This window comes from Microtus oregoni, unplaced genomic scaffold (assembly GCF_018167655.1).
Source record: "Microtus oregoni isolate MIOR12 unplaced genomic scaffold, Mior012 000069F_ref0000032, whole genome shotgun sequence".
NCBI classification, from domain to species: domain Eukaryota; kingdom Metazoa; phylum Chordata; class Mammalia; order Rodentia; family Cricetidae; genus Microtus; species Microtus oregoni.
Genome location: NW_024543976.1, coordinates 923,336 through 943,445, shown reverse-complemented (window position 1 = coordinate 943,445; position 20,110 = coordinate 923,336). Strand labels below are relative to the sequence as shown.

At 43.3% G+C, this 20,110-nt stretch overlaps 1 protein-coding gene across 1 annotated transcript in view; it reads right to left on the bottom strand.

Annotated features, from left to right (window-relative positions):
• Window positions 1-425: 425 nt before the first annotated feature.
• LOC121440629 (ferrochelatase, mitochondrial-like) overlaps window positions 426-20,110 on the bottom strand; it is a 33,660-nt gene continuing 13,975 nt past the window's right edge. Inside the window, exons 4-11 of the mRNA XM_041641411.1 lie at window positions 17,493-17,641; window positions 14,720-14,854; window positions 11,225-11,331; window positions 7,615-7,713; window positions 5,757-5,864; window positions 5,205-5,369; window positions 2,540-2,599; window positions 426-2,100 (exon numbers count right to left, since the gene is read on the bottom strand). Coding sequence (XP_041497345.1) covers window positions 1,966-2,100; window positions 2,540-2,599; window positions 5,205-5,369; window positions 5,757-5,864; window positions 7,615-7,713; window positions 11,225-11,331; window positions 14,720-14,854; window positions 17,493-17,641 — 958 coding nt within the window. The 3' untranslated portion in view covers window positions 426-1,965. The remainder of the gene's footprint in view (window positions 2,101-2,539; window positions 2,600-5,204; window positions 5,370-5,756; window positions 5,865-7,614; window positions 7,714-11,224; window positions 11,332-14,719; window positions 14,855-17,492; window positions 17,642-20,110) is intronic.

Here is a 20,110-nt window from a genome sequence, read left to right as displayed (position 1 = left end):
ATGCCCGTTCACTGTGAGAGAAAGGGGTAACGGCTGTGAGCGTCAGTGCCTGCCAACAGAGGCCGCCCACCCTGAGATGCCCGTTCACTGTGGGAGAAGGGGGTAATGGCTGTGAGCATCAGAGCCTGCCAACAGGGGCCGCCCACCCTGAGATGCCCGTTCACTGGGGGGCTCATCCCCAGAAGGTGATGAAACGGACACAGGGACATCCCAGAGTACCCAGACCTTTGATCTTTCTCTAGAAACCACCTACTAATGAAGACAAAGCCAAAGAAGGAACAAAAGGAGACGCTAGTCAAATTTGAAAGTCATTATGGGTATAAGCAGTCTTCAAGCCAGCAGAAAGCTTTGCTGGATTACAAAGAGAACGCCCCACAGTTAGTCATTCTGAATCAGCTTTAGAAGACAGCACAAATCAAACAGACTAAAGCTATGATGTTTATTAATAGTAAATCCTCGTATAGACTATCTATGCATCCTCCTAATTTTCCACTTTATGAACTGTTTTTCTATCTAAAAAGAAAAATGCTCAAAGAGATATTCTTTTTGAAGAACAAAGTTTTAGAGAAAGTGATTATTAGAAATCCTTCAAGGATCCCAAAGACTTTAAAATCCATTTAAATCCAAGTGCAGAAGATCAGATTCTGCTCTGATATCATTTTCACACTTTTAGAACAACTCTTCATTATACATTCAGGCAGGAACAAGTTAGGAGGGGAAAGCAAGGTGACTAAGATGGAATATACTGGAATTCCCAAAGTATCAATACATATATATATACAAACACACACATATATATAATATCCACAGGAAAAGGCTGTAATAAAATGATACTATTACATTAGAGTGGTCATTTTCTCCTCTGTGTTTTACAAATGGCCTATTCTATGACTATATTTCATAATAAAAACTTATTAATGAAGAAAACTCCAGGTTATCAGACATAGTCAACTTTATAAAATAATTTTCAAACAAGTGAGCAGAAAATAGAGGCACTCGACTGAGAGCAGGGTGACGGTAGGGAGCTCCTTGGCCTTGGGGAGGATGAAATCCATCAGTAGCGTTTCTTGGTGGCACCGAACTAGGAGACAGGAAGCAGAGTCCCATCTTCTCTGAGGTACCACGGACTCAAACTAAGGCATACACAGCAAGGACTGAATTCCCACACGTTTACCAGGCTATGTGCCCAGGGAATCTCAGAGCACTTTTGAGACATGCACTTGTTTCGGGTTCAGGGAAGGAAAATGAGACTCCTCCACAGACACCATGATGAACGGTGGCTGAATGCTAGGTGGCCACTCTGATTCACCAGCGTTCCGGTAGGAAAGAGCAGGTAATGTGCTATCTGCGTGCAGTGTGGGGGGCCAGACTAGGAGCCTCATGCACGCTAGGCAAGCACACAATCACTAAGCTACCTCCCAAGTCCAATTCTTTCACAAATTGTATTTCATAAATTAACTACATTCCCTTAAGCTATATCCATGAGGCTGCAGGCTCACTCACCACTGAAGCATACAGAGGGGACCTGCCATACTATGTTAGGAAGTTGCTTAGGGCAATAAGTGTAGAATCTGTGTGAGTTTCATAAGATAAAAACTTAAAGCTCACTCCTGGAAAGTCACAATAGACACTCCAGGTGAGTAAATTGACCCCAGAAAGGGGTGTAAGTATTCCCCGTGCATGTATATGAAGACAAAAACCTCAGTAAGAATTTCAGAGTCTGTTCCCCGAGCAACATAATTTTGTGTGTCTGTGATGCTAGCGTTCAGGAAATGGGAGCAGGAAGTCCACTGGAGGCCAGCGTGGACCACAGAGGGAAGCAAAAAATAAAGTAAAACAAAATAAAGGCAAGAAAGAAATCGTGGTTTGTGCCTGAAGGCTGTGCACAGGCTAATGTGGCTTCGGTCTCCACTGGAGGCGCCTGGAGGTTGTGCTTCGGAGAGTCCCATGGGTCCTCAGGCAGGGTCACAGCTGCTGGCTGCTGAAGAAGGATTTAGTCTCCCTGCAGACGGGATTTACACAGAGCGGGCAGCTCAGCGTCAGCTGCGTGGAGCACAGCTTGTTTGACTGGATGTGTGAGTACACCAAATCAGCCAAGGCCTGCAAGACAGAGCACAGGGCCATCAGTGGTGCAAGTCTGCTGGGCCGCGTGCACGCCCTCCGTGCATCCTGGGGAAAACAGCTCTGGTTAGGGTTTCTTTTCAACTGAGTTCCAGAACTGTAAAATATAGTCCTTCCAGGAGACTGTCAGCTTAGGCAGAGTCCAAACGGAGACTTTAGAAAGGGACCCTCTTACCCCACCCACTGCTCCTTTCCCCTGAGAAGCAGATCTAAAACTAGGCAGCAGTAGGTGGGCAAAATAAGGAGGCTGGGGCTACCGAAAGGACAAAGGAGGAGCAGAGAAGGAATTCGCTCTTAGTTTTGTAATTAATTGGAACTCCAAATGTACTAATATGTGAGAAAACCAATATCGTGCAGTAGTTTCTCCAAGGACTACTCTGCACTATGTTCTACTAAAATGGTTGTAACACCACGGTACCTTAGAGAACAATGGATTTCCATTAAGAGACTCCGCTCTTCTGATGTTTTCAGCTCCACACTGAATCAAGTGAGAAGGGAAGAAAACACAGACACATTTTATTTTCCTTTCCTTCTTTTTCTTTCTTTCTTTTTTTTTTTAAGACACTAAGTGCCACAAAAGAACAAACGCACAGAAATACACGCACACAACGCCGCAGCCTGGCCTTGAATGGTCACAGACTGCTCGTGAAGGTGGGTCGTGGGGTGGTTGGGCAGGCTGAGCAGTTGCCAGAAGCTGTTCTTCTGGTCCCCACAGTGATGGGATTCCAAACCATGCTTGAGTTACACTGGATGGAATTCTCAAGAGTGATTCCCGTCCACGTACCATTCTTGTTCATATTCCACCTCTCTAATCCAAACCGTACCGACCCTGTCTAAGGAAATGTTGCTGTAATTAAGTAAAATTTCCTACTTGCTTTGATCCCAAGTAAGAACCAAGAGAAGGAAATTAATTTGTGGACTCTAAGTCATACTGAGTCTAAATAGAATCCAGGGTAGAACTGGGTTTTAAAATAAGCTTTTACAGAGAAAAAACTAAGAAAAAAATCTGAGTATTGTTCAGTACATTCTTTTCCCATCTTAAAAAACAAAACAAACAACAGAAACAAACAAACAACAACAGATACAGCTAACTGCTCTCAGATAATGGAGAACGATATAGGATTTATTCCATAGCTAGGATCTTCTCTCTCCATCCATGTTGAGACATGGTCAGTTGCTTTATCCTTTACACTGGCATTTAAATGAGGCGCCCACTCGGGAAGCACAATGTATTCAGCAAACAGCTAGACCTCAACATGGAGGAGGTTCTACAAACCAGCCATGGCAGCAGAATAAGCAGTGTTAGTAATGGGGGGGGGGGGGGAACTAGGAAGATGCAGCATCAATGAATCTGTCCGCAGAACATCATCGGAAAAGTGAAAGCATAGCTGCATAGCATATGACAGTCACGTAGCCTATGATAGTGACATAGCATATGATAGTTAAAATTAAAAAACCTCACATGACTATTAATCAAGGATTTGCTAAAAATGGCTATAGGCATTTAATTATATTTACTCATTTATATCCAAAATATGTATTTACAAAAAGAAAATGAGGATTACAAAAATATGGATAATATTTCATAAATGCAGAAATGCCTATTTTAGGGTCAGAGTTTGAGCGAGCCCCACTCTTGACAGCACCTTCTTGGCACCATCTGAGAACTTTATTATTTTTATCAGCAAAAGGCAAAAAAGTCATTTCCACTGTGGAATAAAACGTTTTAAACTTTTAAAGTTAGTTGTTACAAGCATGTTACATTTTCATATCAAAATAATGATAGCTACATGGTTTCCTTTACTCCCTACAGGGATTAATTTATCAATCACTAAAAATCCTCTTGGTTACTATTAACAGCCACTGCTTGTAATACAAATGAATAGGAACCATCACTCAACACATAAAAAAACCCTTATGTTCAAACATCCGTATTTGACTGGTGACTGGCATAGGCACACAAACTGCAGGGGTGGACAGCTGGTTCTGGTTCTGCCCCTCCTCACCCTGCACTCTGCCCCTCACCACCACCCAGTCCCAGAAGGGGTGTAGTGCCCTGTGGAGCCAAATTTCCACCAATCACACGTGGGAAGGCCATGAGTTCTCACCCAAGATTAGAGGGGAAAAGGACTTCCTGAGTTCCCATGCTTCCAGCTTCCCACAGAAACCCAGCAATAAACCACCAAAGGTTTCAGGCTAGCCCTCAGAAGCTACAAGACAGGTAAGCAACAGTTTTTCTCCACCCTGAGTGACACACCACATCCATCTTATGCCAGCAGTGGTATTTATTATTTCAATAGTCAGATTGATCACAACCTGTTAGCAAACAGCTAAGGAAGTGAAGACCCAGAAGAGGTCAGGGGAATCCCAACACACACTGCTTCTGAGTTTGTTCTATGTACCTCTCCGAAATGGCAAGGACTCACATGTCCTCAAACCCAACCAGAAACAGGGTAACAGCCCAAAAACCACAACAGTACTAAGTGCAGGGAATGAATTACAGACTAATAAACATCCCCCTCAGAACTGGTAAGATATGCAATTCCTTTTCACTGAAGATTCCAACTTCACATGGTAACTCACACTGAAAAAAGCATTAGTTTCAATGATATTGAGCAACATGGTTTAATAAAGGCAAAACATCCTATTCTAGGGCTGATGTAGAATTAATTTATGAAGTATCATTCAAAATGATGAGAACTCAGTACATACAAACATATCAAAAGTTTTTTTTTTCTTTTTTTCCTTCCTTCCTCCCTCTCCTTCCCTTCCCTCCCTCCCTTCCTTCTTCTTTCTCCCTGTACCCCTCCCTCCCTCCCTCCCTTCCTCCTCTTCCTGCTTCCTTTGTTTGCTTTTTTAAGATGGTCTCTCTATGTAGCTTTGGTTGGCCTGGAGCTCACTAAGTAGAAGACTGGCCTTGAATTCACAGAGATCTGCTTGCCTCTGTCTTCTAGCGCTGGGATTAAAGGACTGTTACACCACACCCATTCCCATAACAGTAATTTTTATAAATTGATAACTGAAGAGAAAACGTCCTGTTAAAACATCATGGCGGGACTAAGAAGCCATATGGGTACACTCACCTTCTTGGCCAACACTTGGGAATACTCAATATCCAGTTCATAAAGCGTCTCAATATGATCACTGGTAAACGCTATTGGGACCAAAAGGATATTCTTCCTCCCCCTCTCACAAAGCCCTTTGATAGCTTCATCTGTTTGAGGACCCAACCAGGGTACTGGGCCAACCTGTGAGAAAGGAGGACCAATGCAGACACGGTCAATAACATATTACCGCCACGGCCCCCACCCCCAACACACACAGAGCACACACGTGTCCATCCAGGTGAGAGCCCCTCCTACACCTCCTTGAATGGGCTTGAGTCATTTTCACACTGAAGCTTGAATCCTTCTAGAGGCCAATGGTACAAATAAACAGTTTCTTCCACTAATGCTAAAAGTCAGATATTAGCTGATGGAACTCCCCGGTGGCTCAATTCACCCTTCTATCTACAGTGAGCAGTTGACTTACAGAACAGCTTGCTGGCTTGGAAGAGCTCAAATTCCCATTTATAAATAAATGATAAAGCATATTTTCAAGAGACGATAGTCTAAAAATGTATGAAAGGTACCTACCTTGGATTGCCATACCAGCCGGTAGGGGTTCGGGTAGCCCAGCTCTTCCATGACTTTGTGGACAGTGGCACCTACTTCTTGGGGATAGGGGTCCCCTCTGTTGACAACCTGCAGTGGAGACAGAGTAACATGCATCACCAACGCGGTGAAGGGTGCCAAGAACCGCTGGTAGTGCAGAGACAAGATGAGCATGAACCACACCCCCTCCTTGCTGTCCCCTGAATACTAATGACAATCGAATCTGAGTACTGTTGGGAAAGTTCTTTGGTTCCGCTATTCATTGGCAAAGGAATTTGGTAGCTACAAGATCCCAAAGAAGATGCCGTTTGTAGAAGATGGACAAGGTCTACTGGTTCAGCTATGAACCGATACTATCTATGTCTTCTACTCAGTATCTCTCTTCCCTTCCTTGACAGCTGACAGCAGCAGGATGACTGTGAGCAGTGAGGCGTGCGCTCCCAACGGGAAAGCCTACTAGAAACCTTTGAAGATATTCAGCACACATTTTTATTCTAACTCTTTTCATCCTTCGTGGGACACTGACTCCCTAACTCCAGCCCTCTGCTTTATGGTGTTTATTACCGCCTGCTCCACCATGGTATTTTCCTTCATATTATGTTAATTATCTTTCCCTGTTACTGTACATGAACAAAGGTTTTGCCTGTTTACATCATCCCCACATCTGATATATATAATAAGTGCCCGATAAATACTGTACTGAGGAAATGGAATAACTAAGAAAATACATTATGATATTACTGGTGGCCATACTATCATTAGAAACATAAATGTAGAAGGATGAAAGAAATACAAAGCTGCCTTTGGCACCATATAACAATAACTGCTACAGGCAGGATCCACTGTGAGGCGGCTCCTGGGATGTTCCAGTGTAAGCATTCGTCTGCCCTCTCTGGAGCTTCCCTCTGGTACCTAGAATGGATCCTTGAAAGGCTTTGCATGACACTGAAAAGGAGTTGTGATGCCACAGAAACGAAAGAGACAGGCTTCCAAAGGGAGCGATTTCCCTTAAAGCCACTTGTCACTGATGTCGTGGCTGCATCTTGCAAGTGAGGGACACAGGGCTTGACTCCGGTGATCATCCAGGAACAACATGGTACCCTCCACCTACGTTGGTTGGTGCCGTTATTCATGTGGTTCAGACCAATGGCAAATGTAATCTCCCACCTCTATGGCACGGAAAATGGTGTTCGTGGGACAGGATCTTAGTTCTGAACAGATGAAACTGGGCACTGAGTCCAAGATCTTTCAAACACCCTACTAGCCTGGTATTGCCATGTTTCCTGAAATGCAACCGCCATGGCAGAGGAGGTGACATTTCAGTGAACAACCTGCTATAATATGATGAGCCAAGGGTCACAAGCTCTGTGCTGTGTATTCTCTGGTCACACTGTGGTCCCTGGTGTTAATGAATTCGAAACCAGATTGGCTCCCTAGAAAGCACAGGCCTCTGCTAAGTTTTGAAGAGAGAATTGGGTTTAGTGGGAATGGAGCTGGCTACACAGTTCTGCGTACAGAAACTGCACATTGTTCTCCTTCCACACAGCAGGCAAAAGCACAAGGCTTAGCGGATACACTTGATGGAAATCCTTACATATGAATGAACCTTCCAGCTAACATTAATGGCTATTAATAAGAGATCTGTTTGTAATATTGTGCATCGAATTAATTATGGGAGGTTTCAGAAAATGAATCTATGAGCAAGCTACGGCTGGGATTTTAGAATTCATTCTTGCACTGAGTTGAGGGCAAAATGGAGCCAGGTCCATTTTACACACTTAGAAAGTAAAACAACCCTATCTTTTACTGCTAGGTCACCTAACAAAACGTTCTTACTTACAGACATTGGCAGGGAGTGGGCAGAAAACAGAATGACCACCTCGCTTCTCTTCTCCCGTGGAAAATGGTCCAGTTCTTTCAGAATGTGGTCTGCAAAGCACTGTAGGAAGCCCCAGAATGAGGGAGAAGGCAGTGAGAAGGGAAAGGAGGGAAGAAGGAAGCATCTCAAAAATGAGAACGATACCAAATATCTCAGGGTAATCTTCCAAATCTGGAACTCTACCTCTTTTTGAAAAAAATGCAAACAGTACAGTCTCTTTGATTTGGTTCGGCTTCAGAATGGATGGCAATGGTTTAGGGGCCTAGGGAATTTGATGGGAAACTTCTAACGCTCACTAATGGCTCTCTGCAAACGAATGCCGAGGTTGCTTCCCCTCGGGAAGAGCAGGGCACACTTCCAGATGGGAAGGAAACACAGATGGGAGGAGAAGTTGTTTTAAGATCTCACATTTGCTCTGTTAGCAGGAAAACAGCTTACGGGGTCTTTCTAAATCTTCCTTACTTTGGCTCTTGGGCTTATCACACTAAAACACATTAGCCAGAAATAGGAGAGAAATTAGAAAATACTCGTCTATTTTTTATGACATCTTTCATACGAGTCCAGGGTCTGCACCAAAGCAATCCTCCTCACAAGCTTCTTGACGGATGACAGGCTGTACAGCCCCATTAAATACGCAGAGGGGGACAAGATGTGGTCATGGGAGGGCTGCCCAGCCATATGTGTGAACGCGGACTAGAATCCAGGTCCTGCTGCCTTCAGACCTCTGTCCGCCAGACCGGCTCCCTCTCGCTTCTCCTTGGCACTTGCTGAGTCTCATGGGTAGGTGCTGAAACACCAGATCTCAAAGGGCTTTCTTTCATCTTACACTTGAATCATTCCTGGCCATTTGCTTCATAAGGAAAATGTACCAAGAGACAGAAGTCGGTCAACTGAGAAAACTGGAATGTGACGGGAAACTAGACAGGAGTTGAATATCAAGTGTTAAAACAAACTGCGGTGGACTTACGTATTGTGGTTATCTTAAAAGAACAGCCCTGATCTTAAGGTGTGTAGGTGTGTGTGTTTATCTGTTCTTAGGCACTTCAGAAAAAAATATATGTGAACATATATATATATATATATACACATACAGAGAGCATGTAAATGATAGGTTAAATGAAACAAATGTTAACACATGAATATGGGTAAAGAATAGACAGCAATTAATTATATAATTTTTAAAAGATTTTACTTACTTTGTGCATTCATCTGCATGTATGGCTGTGCACCACGTGAATACTTGGTACATGGAATCCAGAGGAGGCCATCAGATCCCCTGGGACTGGAGTTACTAATGGTTGTGAGCTGCCCATGTGGGTACTGGAACTCAGACTGTGAGTCCTATGCAAGAGCAGCCAGTGCTCTAAACCACAGAGCCATCTCTCCTGCCTTTACTTTATTTTTAATTATGTATATTTGTGTATGGGGCAGCATATGTGCGTGTGTGTGAGGATGCCGGCAGATCCAGAGAAGAACATCCAGATCCCCTGGAGCTGGAGCTGCAGCGGCTGAGAGCCACCTGAGGAGGGTGCTGGGAACGGAACTGGAGTAGTGGTATGTGCGCTTAACCAGGGAGCCTTCTCTCCCGTCACATAATCCTTCTAACTATTACTCTTGCAATTACTTTGCATGTACAAATAAAATTTAAAGAACAACTCGACAGAATCACAGCAGCTAGGAGCTGATGTACTGTAGGTTCCAAACCAGTCCCTAAGAATACTGAGATATTTACCATTCCAGAACTCACAAATTTGGTAAGCAAATACGCTACAAAATGATACCTAGAAACAGTATCTAATACTGTTTGCCTCTCTCCCCTTTTCCCTCATATCCATATTGTAAGTGTGACAATATTTGGTACAAACAAAAGCCGTGTTTTTATAGTGTTCATAATGTTTAGAGAGCAGGCCTTCTCAGGATTATTTTTAGAGAACAGCCTACATAAAGTAGCCACTGTAAAGTTTACGTAGGAGCCTGGAATATACATTTACCGCAACTACTCCAGCGGCCACATAAAGAGCGGTATTAAAGAAATGGTAATACTATGGCTATTTTGAGTAGGTAGTGCTGCTAACATGCAGAAATGTGGATTTAAGGCCATGGTTTTAGTTGCATTGAGACTAGATTTTTAGGGGTTTGTCCCCCCTTCCTTCCCTTTCCTGGGCTTGTAAAATTGCAAGTAAGAACACAGTTCCTTGGGGCTTGCGAGAGTCACTAAGCCATCTTCAAAACTCAAGCGGCACGGACAAATAGAAGTGCTACTTAAATCACCTAAACCCATCTGCAGGATTTTCTGTGCACAGCCCCCGTGCAGAATGAAAGCAGCACCGCCTCTCAGAGCCTTCAATCACACCATCCAGGAGGGCAGATAAATGCCTCTAAAATTCCCTTTCATTTTATGAACAGAGACTTCCTCGGTTAAGAGACCTTTCCATCTTTCTGCTTCCCCCTTTTCAAAGGGCTGAATTTTAATGCAAATCTAATTACTCCCTCGATCAGGGCAGGCAGATGCTGTGCAGACCCCTCTTCCCGTGCCACATGTCAGTGGAGACCTGAAATACCCCCTCCTTCCCAGCCGCAGCAGCGGTCGGGGCCTTAGGCACTCCAGTACCCCTGGCTGGACCTGGGAGAAGGACGACCGCTGGACACACACACAGCCCACAGCGACACCCATCCCTAGGGGACCGCTTTCTAGTTTCTACTCCAACACAAGTGTTAACCCTTTCCCTACCCACAGGACACCGCTCTGGGGAAAGCCGGCCTGATTTTAATGCCGTCTAGCACCATCTAGTGGTCACAGGTGTGAAGTGCTGCCGCTCTTTGCAGGTATTTTGCCCCATTACAGAATAGTCAAGGAATATAAAATAAATCAAACTATAGTCCAAACCACTTCTATATTTCTCGACCTAAAATAGCGCAAAAGCAGAAACTTCTACAGACTCTACACACTCTATCTGAATGACTCAGGACTTTTTAAAAACCAACTTCACTCATGGTTTTTTTTAAAGAATAAAATAATACCAATTCAAAACTATTGAATTTATAATTGTAATTTTTAACTGATTCTTCTAAAATAAAGTAGTCATTGACAAAATGTTACAAAGATAAGTGTACAGGATAAATGAGCATTTTCTTTTGATCTATGCGACTTCCCCCACTGAAATGTTTACTTTCCTGGGTCTGAATATGCATCTCTACTGTCTGTACTTTTTAATCTTTTGATATTTTAAAGGATTTAAATTTGTTGGTCATCCAATCTAAGTATGTAAGTTAATGGAAATACTGTGTATTGATATAATCATTAATGCTCTTTTGGTCACTGAAAAATACAAAACTCAAAATATAACAATGGTATCAATGTATAATCTGCAGAGACAAGAGTCTCACCATCTTAGCCTTAAATTTAGCATCACTTTTCATGACAAGTAAAAAGTCTAAAGGTGTGGCTTTAACTCCCAGCATGGAAGGTAAGCAAGCGACCAGCAGGGTCAGAAACCACCTCAAGCAGAGCAGAGCTGACTCGCACTAGAGGCTGTGAGGACAGAGGCTGCTGGCGGGCGGGCATACACACCTGGATGAGGAGGGGATGCGTGGGCCACCTGTCAATTGTGCTCCACTTCATGGTGGGCTTCCGTCCCATCTCGTTATAGTATCTGTAAATGGCATTTAAGCTGCTGCCTAAAATACAAGGGAGCCATTTAGTAGACACACTTGATTGTGGTAAAAAATACAACAGACTAGTAAGGGCAATAATTGTAAGTCCAGAGTAGGCAGCTGTGTCTATACAGAAACCCAGTCTAATTACGATCTTTTCAATACTCTAAAATGCATATAGATTTAACTACCCTGCAGATGAAGATCACTAAAGAGCAATCAATTTCAACAGACCTTCAAAGACTATTGAGGCCATTTCCACGGAGAGATGTGCGGCTGGGAGTTTACGAGACGCCAGCTATTGTGACTTTGCAGGGACCAAGTCTTAAAATTGAGAGCATGTGAAGAAAAGCGCTCCCATTATGACCAGAATCAGCCCCATTACAGGCAGTGTAGGGGGTGAGGAAGAAAGACACAAGTGGGCTGTTATCCCAGCATGCTGATGCTGCTTTGTGTCCTCTCGCAGCGATTTCCTGGCATTTTCCGTTAGAGCTGCTGCATTTTACAAAGTTTTCGGGTTAGAATATGCATAATTCCATATCTAGAGCATTTTGGACATTTCCAGTCAGTATTACAAGTTAACTATTTCTCAATTGAAAGCTTCAGAGCCACCCTTTCTAAAGGCGCACTCACAGGGCAAGCCGCCTAGCAAGGGGTCGAAAAGCCCACATTTAATCAATTTTTACAAAATGTACCATTCCCTGGAAGGAAGGAAACAGACGCTGCACTCTGGCAGGTAACCTAACAAGAGCTGTGTTTCTGTGTGAAAGGGGACTATGATGACAACCGAAGTCCAGGAGAGGGCTGGCACCCTGACCAGGGACGCTGACGCTGGGGTCAAACCAGAAAGTCTACAAACCAACCCTAACAGGGGCTTCTTACTCAGTGTCACACAAAGCAAGTTCCACCACCCCTGAGTGCTGCCTATCGCCAGTGTCCTGGGCTCCTTACCACAGGAATCATAGTTAAGCTGCCACTTTAAAAAGCTTACTCAGGACAGAGCCACAGTTTAACTTAAATTATTTGTTCAGGCTAAGATTCAACTTGCATTAAAAAAGAAAAAACCAACGGGCTTAATTCAATGAGTAGAAACAGTGATGTAAGAGAATCTAAATTTGAGGGACAAAAATAATTTCCAAAGAAATCAAAGCATCTCATCGTATTCACACTGCAGCTCTCGCTGCGCTTCTGGGCATCGGTTTCTGACCTACAAAGGGGCTTCTGGGAGCCACACGGCCATGTCAGCTCGCTCCTGTCACTGGACAACAGTCAATGCACTACTGGAAGAAGTAATTAAGAAGGGGGAGACAGAAGGGAGAAAGATGCCATGAGAAATACATAGGACACACGTGTCTGTTCAAAGGACAAGAGGCAAAAGGAGACTATTGGCCTCCAAGAATAAATGTTTCCTAAAATATTCATAGCTCAGAAGTACAGATGTTTAGTCCTTACACATGAGACGCACTAGAGAAAGGCTGCTTGTGCCCTGAGCCCTGGCCACACCGCGGGAACCATCTGTGGGCAGAGCGCATCTGCAGCCACACAAGTAACAACTGCAACTTACGAACTGTGGAGAGCAGACAGCTCCAAGTCAAGGGTCATTGTCAAAGCAAGATAAAAATATGCCTTGAAAATTCTAAGATCTGACTCATTCTCCAATAATACATTACTAGATATTTTAAAACTGTAGGTTCCCACAGTAAATCACAGTTCAGATTTCTGGGTGTATGAGCAAGATTGGGCATTTTAACAGGTGCTCTCTCTCACTTTATACACACACACACACACACACACACACACACATGCATGCACGCACACAGTCTGTGTGCCTCACCAATTAAGGCACACGACACTTGGAATGTTTCCTCCATAGCCTTTTGTTTTTCCTTATAGGCATAATAACACTAATATTCAAAGGCAAACTGGGAATATAAATGCACTGATCCAAGTCCTTGAGAGAATACAAATATACTTGTGGGTAATAATAAAGCTTTACCTATAATCAAGTGCTGTGAAAAAATCCTTCTGTACTCTGTGTAAATTATGCTCTGATGGTTTAATCAAGAAGCTAACTAACCAGTAGCTGGGCAGGATATGGTTAAGCAGGAAAGCCAAACCAAAAAGGATGGGAAGAGAAAGAGCAGAGTCAAAGGAGTCACCAGCCAGATGTACAACGAGTCAGACACACATAATGGAATAGAGCTAAAGGCCATGAACCTTGGGGCACTACATGGATTGATAGAAATGGGTTAAATTATAAGAGCTAGTTAGTAATAAGCCGGAGCTATTGGCCAAGCATTTGTAATTTATATAAGCTTCTATATGTATATTTGGGAGAGGGTAATCAGGAAGGGGGAAACACCACCACCTACATATGGCACTCCAACGTGGTAGGTGTACATCCAAATAAAACCTACAAAAGTTTAAAAGGGGGAGGGATCTAGACACAAGAAATGTAGCCAAAAACAGCTTCCTAGCAAGGTATGGTGGTACATGCCTTTGATCTCAGCATTCAGAAGGCAGAGGCAGACAGATCTCATGAGTTCAAGGTTAGCCTCTACATAGTGAGTGAGACCTGGCTCAAAAAAGCAAAAAGCAAGCAAAGAAAGAAAGAATATACAGTTTTTCAAACTTATGTTTCATCTTCAGTCAAACGTGCAGAGAACAGCAAAGAGTAATACATTCCAAAAACCAAGAACACAGAAATTCTGTAAAATGTTCATTTGAGCCCCTCATGTTAGTTTTTATTGTTTTTGTTTGTTGTTGTGTTTTGGTTTTGGCTGTTAGTTTTTTGGGTTTTTTGTTTTGTTTTTGTTTATTTGTTTGTTTATTTTTTGTGATAGGCTTTTACCATGTAACCTTGGCTGGCCTGGAACTCACTCTATGGATCAAACTAGTCTCAAATACAGCCTGCCTCTGCCTGGGATTAGAGGTGTGAGCCACCCCAACTGGACAGGATAGATTTTAAGTTAACCAGTAACTAACCCATAACTGAAGATAGACACAAAAATAAAATAGCAGTATTTCCACATTTCCATATGGATACTTCTGCTTTCAAAATGAGAACAGTCATCCACTTTACTCCCTTAATAAGAATTTCATGGTAGACATAAAAATAAGGTTAAGATACAAGCCTAGAAAGTGATTAAGGTTCATTGTTGCTCTTTTAAGCAACTGTATTAAAGCAGCACCCAAGCATAGCCACACCTTCCAGCCACCATTTGTAACCTCAGCAGACAGACCAATAATTCCAGAAGCACACGAAGCGTACGATTTCAAAGTGACTGACCTGAACTCTTAAGTGTCAAGAAGACACTTGACCAGATCTGCCATTCAAATTGCAAATCCCTTCAATACTCAGACTTCTGGGCTAGCTCTGCCAGGGCTATAGACACCTTCGAGTTGTCCTTACCTGTGGTGGAGCAGCTGAACTGTGGGTACTGTGTGAAAGCAATGGCCCTTTCTAGGCTATCTCTCTCCATCTCTTCGATTGCTTCTTCTGTCAAAGGATGGACGTACCGGAATCCAATATAGTATTTGTGAGGTGCTATTAGGAAGCACAAGTGGGAAGGAGAAGGTATTAATCTTTATATAGATTCCTCAGAGTCACCAAACATAATGTAATGGCCAGAACAATGAACGACTAACCTAATTTTCTACAATGCTGCTACAGTGAGCAAGTTAGGGTATTCCTGGCATCTTGTCCATCTTTTAGCAGGCAACAGGGCACTCAGTTATTCTGAGATCAGCGGTCCTACCTTCCTACCTTTTATTAATGTTTAATCTTTAAAGTGCAGGCTTTTATTCTTAGTTATCTGTTCTCACCAGGCATAAAAAGACTAAAGAAACATCAGGAAGGGGAAAAATAAAAACAAAAAAAACAAAAAACAACTAGTACCTACCTGGACAAGGTGGCACAGCCTTATTTAATCCCAGCCCTCAGAAGGAGGATCTCTGTGAGTTTGAGGCCAGACTGGTAAATATAGATATAGATATAGATATATAGATATATAGATATAGATATATAGATATAGATATAAAGATATAGATATAGATATAAAGATATAGATATAGATATAGATATAGATATAGATATAGATATAGATATAGATATAGATATAGATATAGTTCTGGGACAGCCAGAGAAACATAGTGAGACCCTGTTTCAAATTTCTCAATAACCTTTCAGATACTGGCCCACTTTGGACATGCTCTCATGTACTATAAATACAGACAAAAAGTGCGAGAGGTGGGAGGGTGGTTTTCTCTGCTGGGCTGGGTTCCCAGTTCCCAGCACACGCAGAAGACTGCATCTTACTGTGAATTTATCCCCAAATAAATAAACCTTTGTTATACTCCATTCCGGGCTATTGCAGAAGTCTTTGGCACTACTACAGTTTAGCACCTAATGTAGTCTGAGCCCATGCCACTGCCACCCTCCTCTTGCCCCACGCAGTTGAGCTACTACTCCAGCCCGCTGCGCAGGGCTGGCCCACTGCGCAATTTGGCAATCTCCCATAGGCCCACGCCCACTGGTGGCCATTTTCTTGATGGTTGATTGATATGGGATGGCCAAGCTCACTACTGACAGTGACCCTGGGCAGGAGGTCCTGGATGGTCTATGAAAGCAAGCTGGGGGGGGGCTGGAGATATGGCTCAGTGGTTAAGAGCATTGCCTGCTCTTCCAGAGGTCCTGAGTTCAATTCCCAGCAACCACATGGTGGCTCACAACCATCTGTAATGAGATCTGGCGCCCTCTTCTGGCCTGCAGGCATACATGGAGGCAGAATGTCATGTATACATAGCAAATAAATAAATTAAAAAAAAAAAAGAAAGCAGGCTGGGCAAGCCACGGAGAACCAACAGGGAAGCAGCATTCCTCCGTAGTCTCTGCTTCAATCGCTGCCTGCTTGAATTCTTACCTTGGCTTCCCTCAGTGATGGATTTTAGAGGGAAATACAAAATGAAATAAACCCTTTCCTCCCCAAGCTGCTTCTGGTCAGCATGGTATCACAGCGATAGGAAGCAAACTAGGACACTCACACTGGCCCATGCTTTTTTTTTTTTTTTTTTTTTTTTGGTTTTTTCGAGACAAGGTTTCTCTGTGGTTTTGGAGCCTGCCTGGAACTAGCTCTTGTAGACCAGGCTGGTCTCGAACTCACAGAGATCCGCCTGCCTCTGCCTCCATGCTTGAGTATTATACGAAACTACGTATCCTGCAAACAAGTGCACCTTTGATGGGAATGAATGTGGCACCTGTAGCTCATTCCCGCAGTTAGTGTCTCGGTCTATGGAGAGGTTCTCACAGTTACCAGGTGTGCGCCATCGGAGTTAGGCCAACACGGCAACTCACAGCCTCACAGTGGTGGCAGCGTGGAGCCGAAAGCAGGGCGAAAGATTGCTCAGGGACTCACACTTTGAGTTACAGGCTAGCTCCTTTTCTAAATGCTCATCTAATTACTATCCAACTAGAAGAAAGGGCCATTGCAACAGCCTTACCCATCTTCTGTGTATGGAGTGTAGCTTCTTCTTTACAATCTAGCTCAACTTCACCTCAACTTCCTTTTGAAACACTTTCCAACTTTTTGGTGTATTTGTAACATTGGCAGTAATTTTAAAAGGGTCTACAGTTGGAGGATAGTATCATAAGAACTCAGTAGTTAAATGACCATGTAGTATATATATTATAGAAACTCACAAATCAATAGTTGCTAGTACTAGACCAGGGGAATGGATCAGTAGAAAAAGGATTTGCAGTACACACATGACAACTGGAGTTCAGAGCCCTGGTAACCACATAAAAAGCTGGGCAAGTCAGGAAGTCACCAGTATGTAGGAGGCAGAGGTAAGAGATCCCGGGGGAAACCGGCTAGCTTAGACTAACTGGATTGGTGAGCTCTGGGTAAAACTGAAAGACCCTGCCTCAGCATATAAAATGGAAAGAAATCGAGGAAGACACCAAACATACTAACTTTGGGTCTCCACATGCACATACACGTGTTCCCACAGTTACAAACATGCACACATGCACCACATAACACACACGCACACACACACACATTGCTGATGTAAAGAATCATCCTGCCTCTGCATCCTGCATGCTGGGATTACAGGCGTGCACCACCACGCCTGACTCTGAATTTCTACTTTAGCAAACCTGGCACTGTAGTAATGAGAATACACACCTGTGTCAGGGGACAGCTCATCCAGCAGCTTCACCATGCCTTCTCCTTGCTTGGAAGTCCACATCTTGATGGGGGATCCACCTCCAATCCTGCGATACTGTTCTTGAATTTTGGGGGTTCGGCGTTTGGCGATGAATGGTGCCAGCTTACTAAATCATTGAACATATAGGTAAGTGGCTTTTATTCGACCTTTGTAATCCGAGATACATTTTCTACCCGATAAAGAAGAGAGAGGAAAATTTAAAGAGCCTAATAGAACTTGTCTTTAGGAATACTGTCGTGAGAGTTCACCTCTGCACTCCACAAGTGTTCGAGGAACACACCCTGCACATCCTGCGTACCTGACACCCCTGACCTGGATGCTGCTAACTACCACCTGTGTGCTGACTCTGTACCTAACAAGAATTAGGAGAGAAAGCACAGGAAGTGTACACTGGTTTCATGACGCTGGGGACTGAATCAGTGTCCTCATCCATAATAGTCAAGGATTCTGCCATTGAGCTGAAGTCCAGGACCATCGTGATTTGGTTTTAATTTTGAGACTGACTCTCACCATGTGATGTCGACTACCCTTGAACTCACAATGTTGCTGAGCCTGGCCCTGGATACTGTTTCTCCAGTTTCTTGCATCACCAAGTCTAACTCACACAGGGCTCTTTTTTAAAGTTTTTGTTATGCTTACTATTTAGTGTGTGTGCGTGTGTGTGTGTGTGTATGCAAATGTACATGTGTGTATGCACTCTGGCACAAATATGATGGTCAGAGGACAACTGGCAGGAGTTGAATGGCTCTCTTCTGTCATATGGGTCCATCCGTGGCATGTACACACCCACACTACGCTAAATAAAATATAAAAAAGAAATTCGTGTGATGAAAAGGGTTTCAGTGGAGCAATGTAAAGACTAAGACTCAAACAACAGTTTTTGACACATCTATTACATATTGGGTACAATCTTAAAGATCTCTAGAAAATAATACATGGCTCTTACTTCCTCTCCTAAAACAACCACAGATGCTATTATATATTACAAGAAACATCTCTCAACAGCGACAGAACTGGAGTGAAGAGATGAGAAAGCGTAGTATCAAACAGAGACCTCAGGGATTAAATTCCAAAATTCCTGGGCATCAAAACCTCACTACTGGACTGGAAAGATGGCTTAGCAGTTAAGACCATGTACTGCTCTAGCAGAGGACTTGAGTTCTGTCCCAACACCCATGTTAGGCAGCTCACAACCATCTATAACTTCTACAGCCCTCCTCCAGATTCCTCAGCCCCTGTGCCCACACATGCCCAGACACACACTTAAATACAAACTTAAAATAAAATCTTTTTTTTTTCTGAGATAGGGTTTCTCTGGGTGTAGCTCTGGCTATCCTGGAACTTGCTCCATAAGCCAGGGTGATCTCAAACTCACAGAGATCTGCCTGCTTCTGTTATCCAAGTGCTGGAATTAAAGGTGGGGGTCACCACCATTCAGCTTAAAATAAAATCTTTTTAAAAACTCTCTCACTATTGCACAGAGAAATGTATTTAGTTCCATGAACACCCAGGTACACTCTGTGCTAGGGCTAAGGTAAGTTTATCTATAATTGCAAAGACAGTGCCTTCTACCCTCAAAGTGCCCTTAGAACACTTTGTCACCTGCCATGCGCTCTCTTTAAGCCAAGGCAGAGGCGACTGTGCTGCTGTGGCTGGGATGTGGCTGGGATGCTTTGGAAGGACTCTGCAAAGACACCCACTTACAGTCGCTCACCAACATCGGTGGCACACCACCAAACAGTGAGAAAAAATGAACATAGATCATTTGGGAATAAACACTTCAGTCATTTCTCAGCAGGCAAGTGAGTGAGTAATATTCCAAGACAACAGAGTAAAGACAAAGCGAGGGGATCCTGGGACCTGACTAGCAAGGCATCAAACAAAATGAGTCTATGAATCCGAAGCTGAAATACCTTTCAGCATAATTTCTTCTCTGCCACAGCTACATTCTCAGTGTCATACATTGCTCTTAATGTGTGTGTGTGTGTGTGTGTGTGCTTGTGTTGGGAGGCATGTGTGTATTTGGGTGCAGATATGTGTGCACACATATGTGCTTGATTGCATGTAAACCACAGAATGACCTTGGAGATCGTTCTTCTGCCAACCAGCTTTTAAAGACAGGGTCTCTCCCTGGCCTGGGACTCACAAAGCAAGCTGGGTTGGCTGGTCATTCTGTCCCAAGGATCTGGGTGTTTCCACCTCCCCAGTGCTGGGCTTACAGCTAGCTTTTTGTAAAAAACCAAACCAAAACAAAAGACATAGATTCCAGGGACTGAACTTTGAGACATCTCCACAGTCCGCATTGCTCTTAATTTAACAAAATGAGGGTTAATCCTGTTATGGCTGCATATGTGGGCTGTGAGGTACCCAAAACAGGTTTTACTGCTACACTGTAAGCAATGTCTACCAATGAAGTATAAGTTAAGTAATCGTTTTGCAATTCTCAACAGTCATGAAGAAAATGAGGCAGATCTATATAATATGCTATGAAACAAAATACTTTAACAAAAATGACAAAGGGCCAAGTAAGGTGCATTAGTACATTCACATCTGTATAACGAAATGGGACATATAT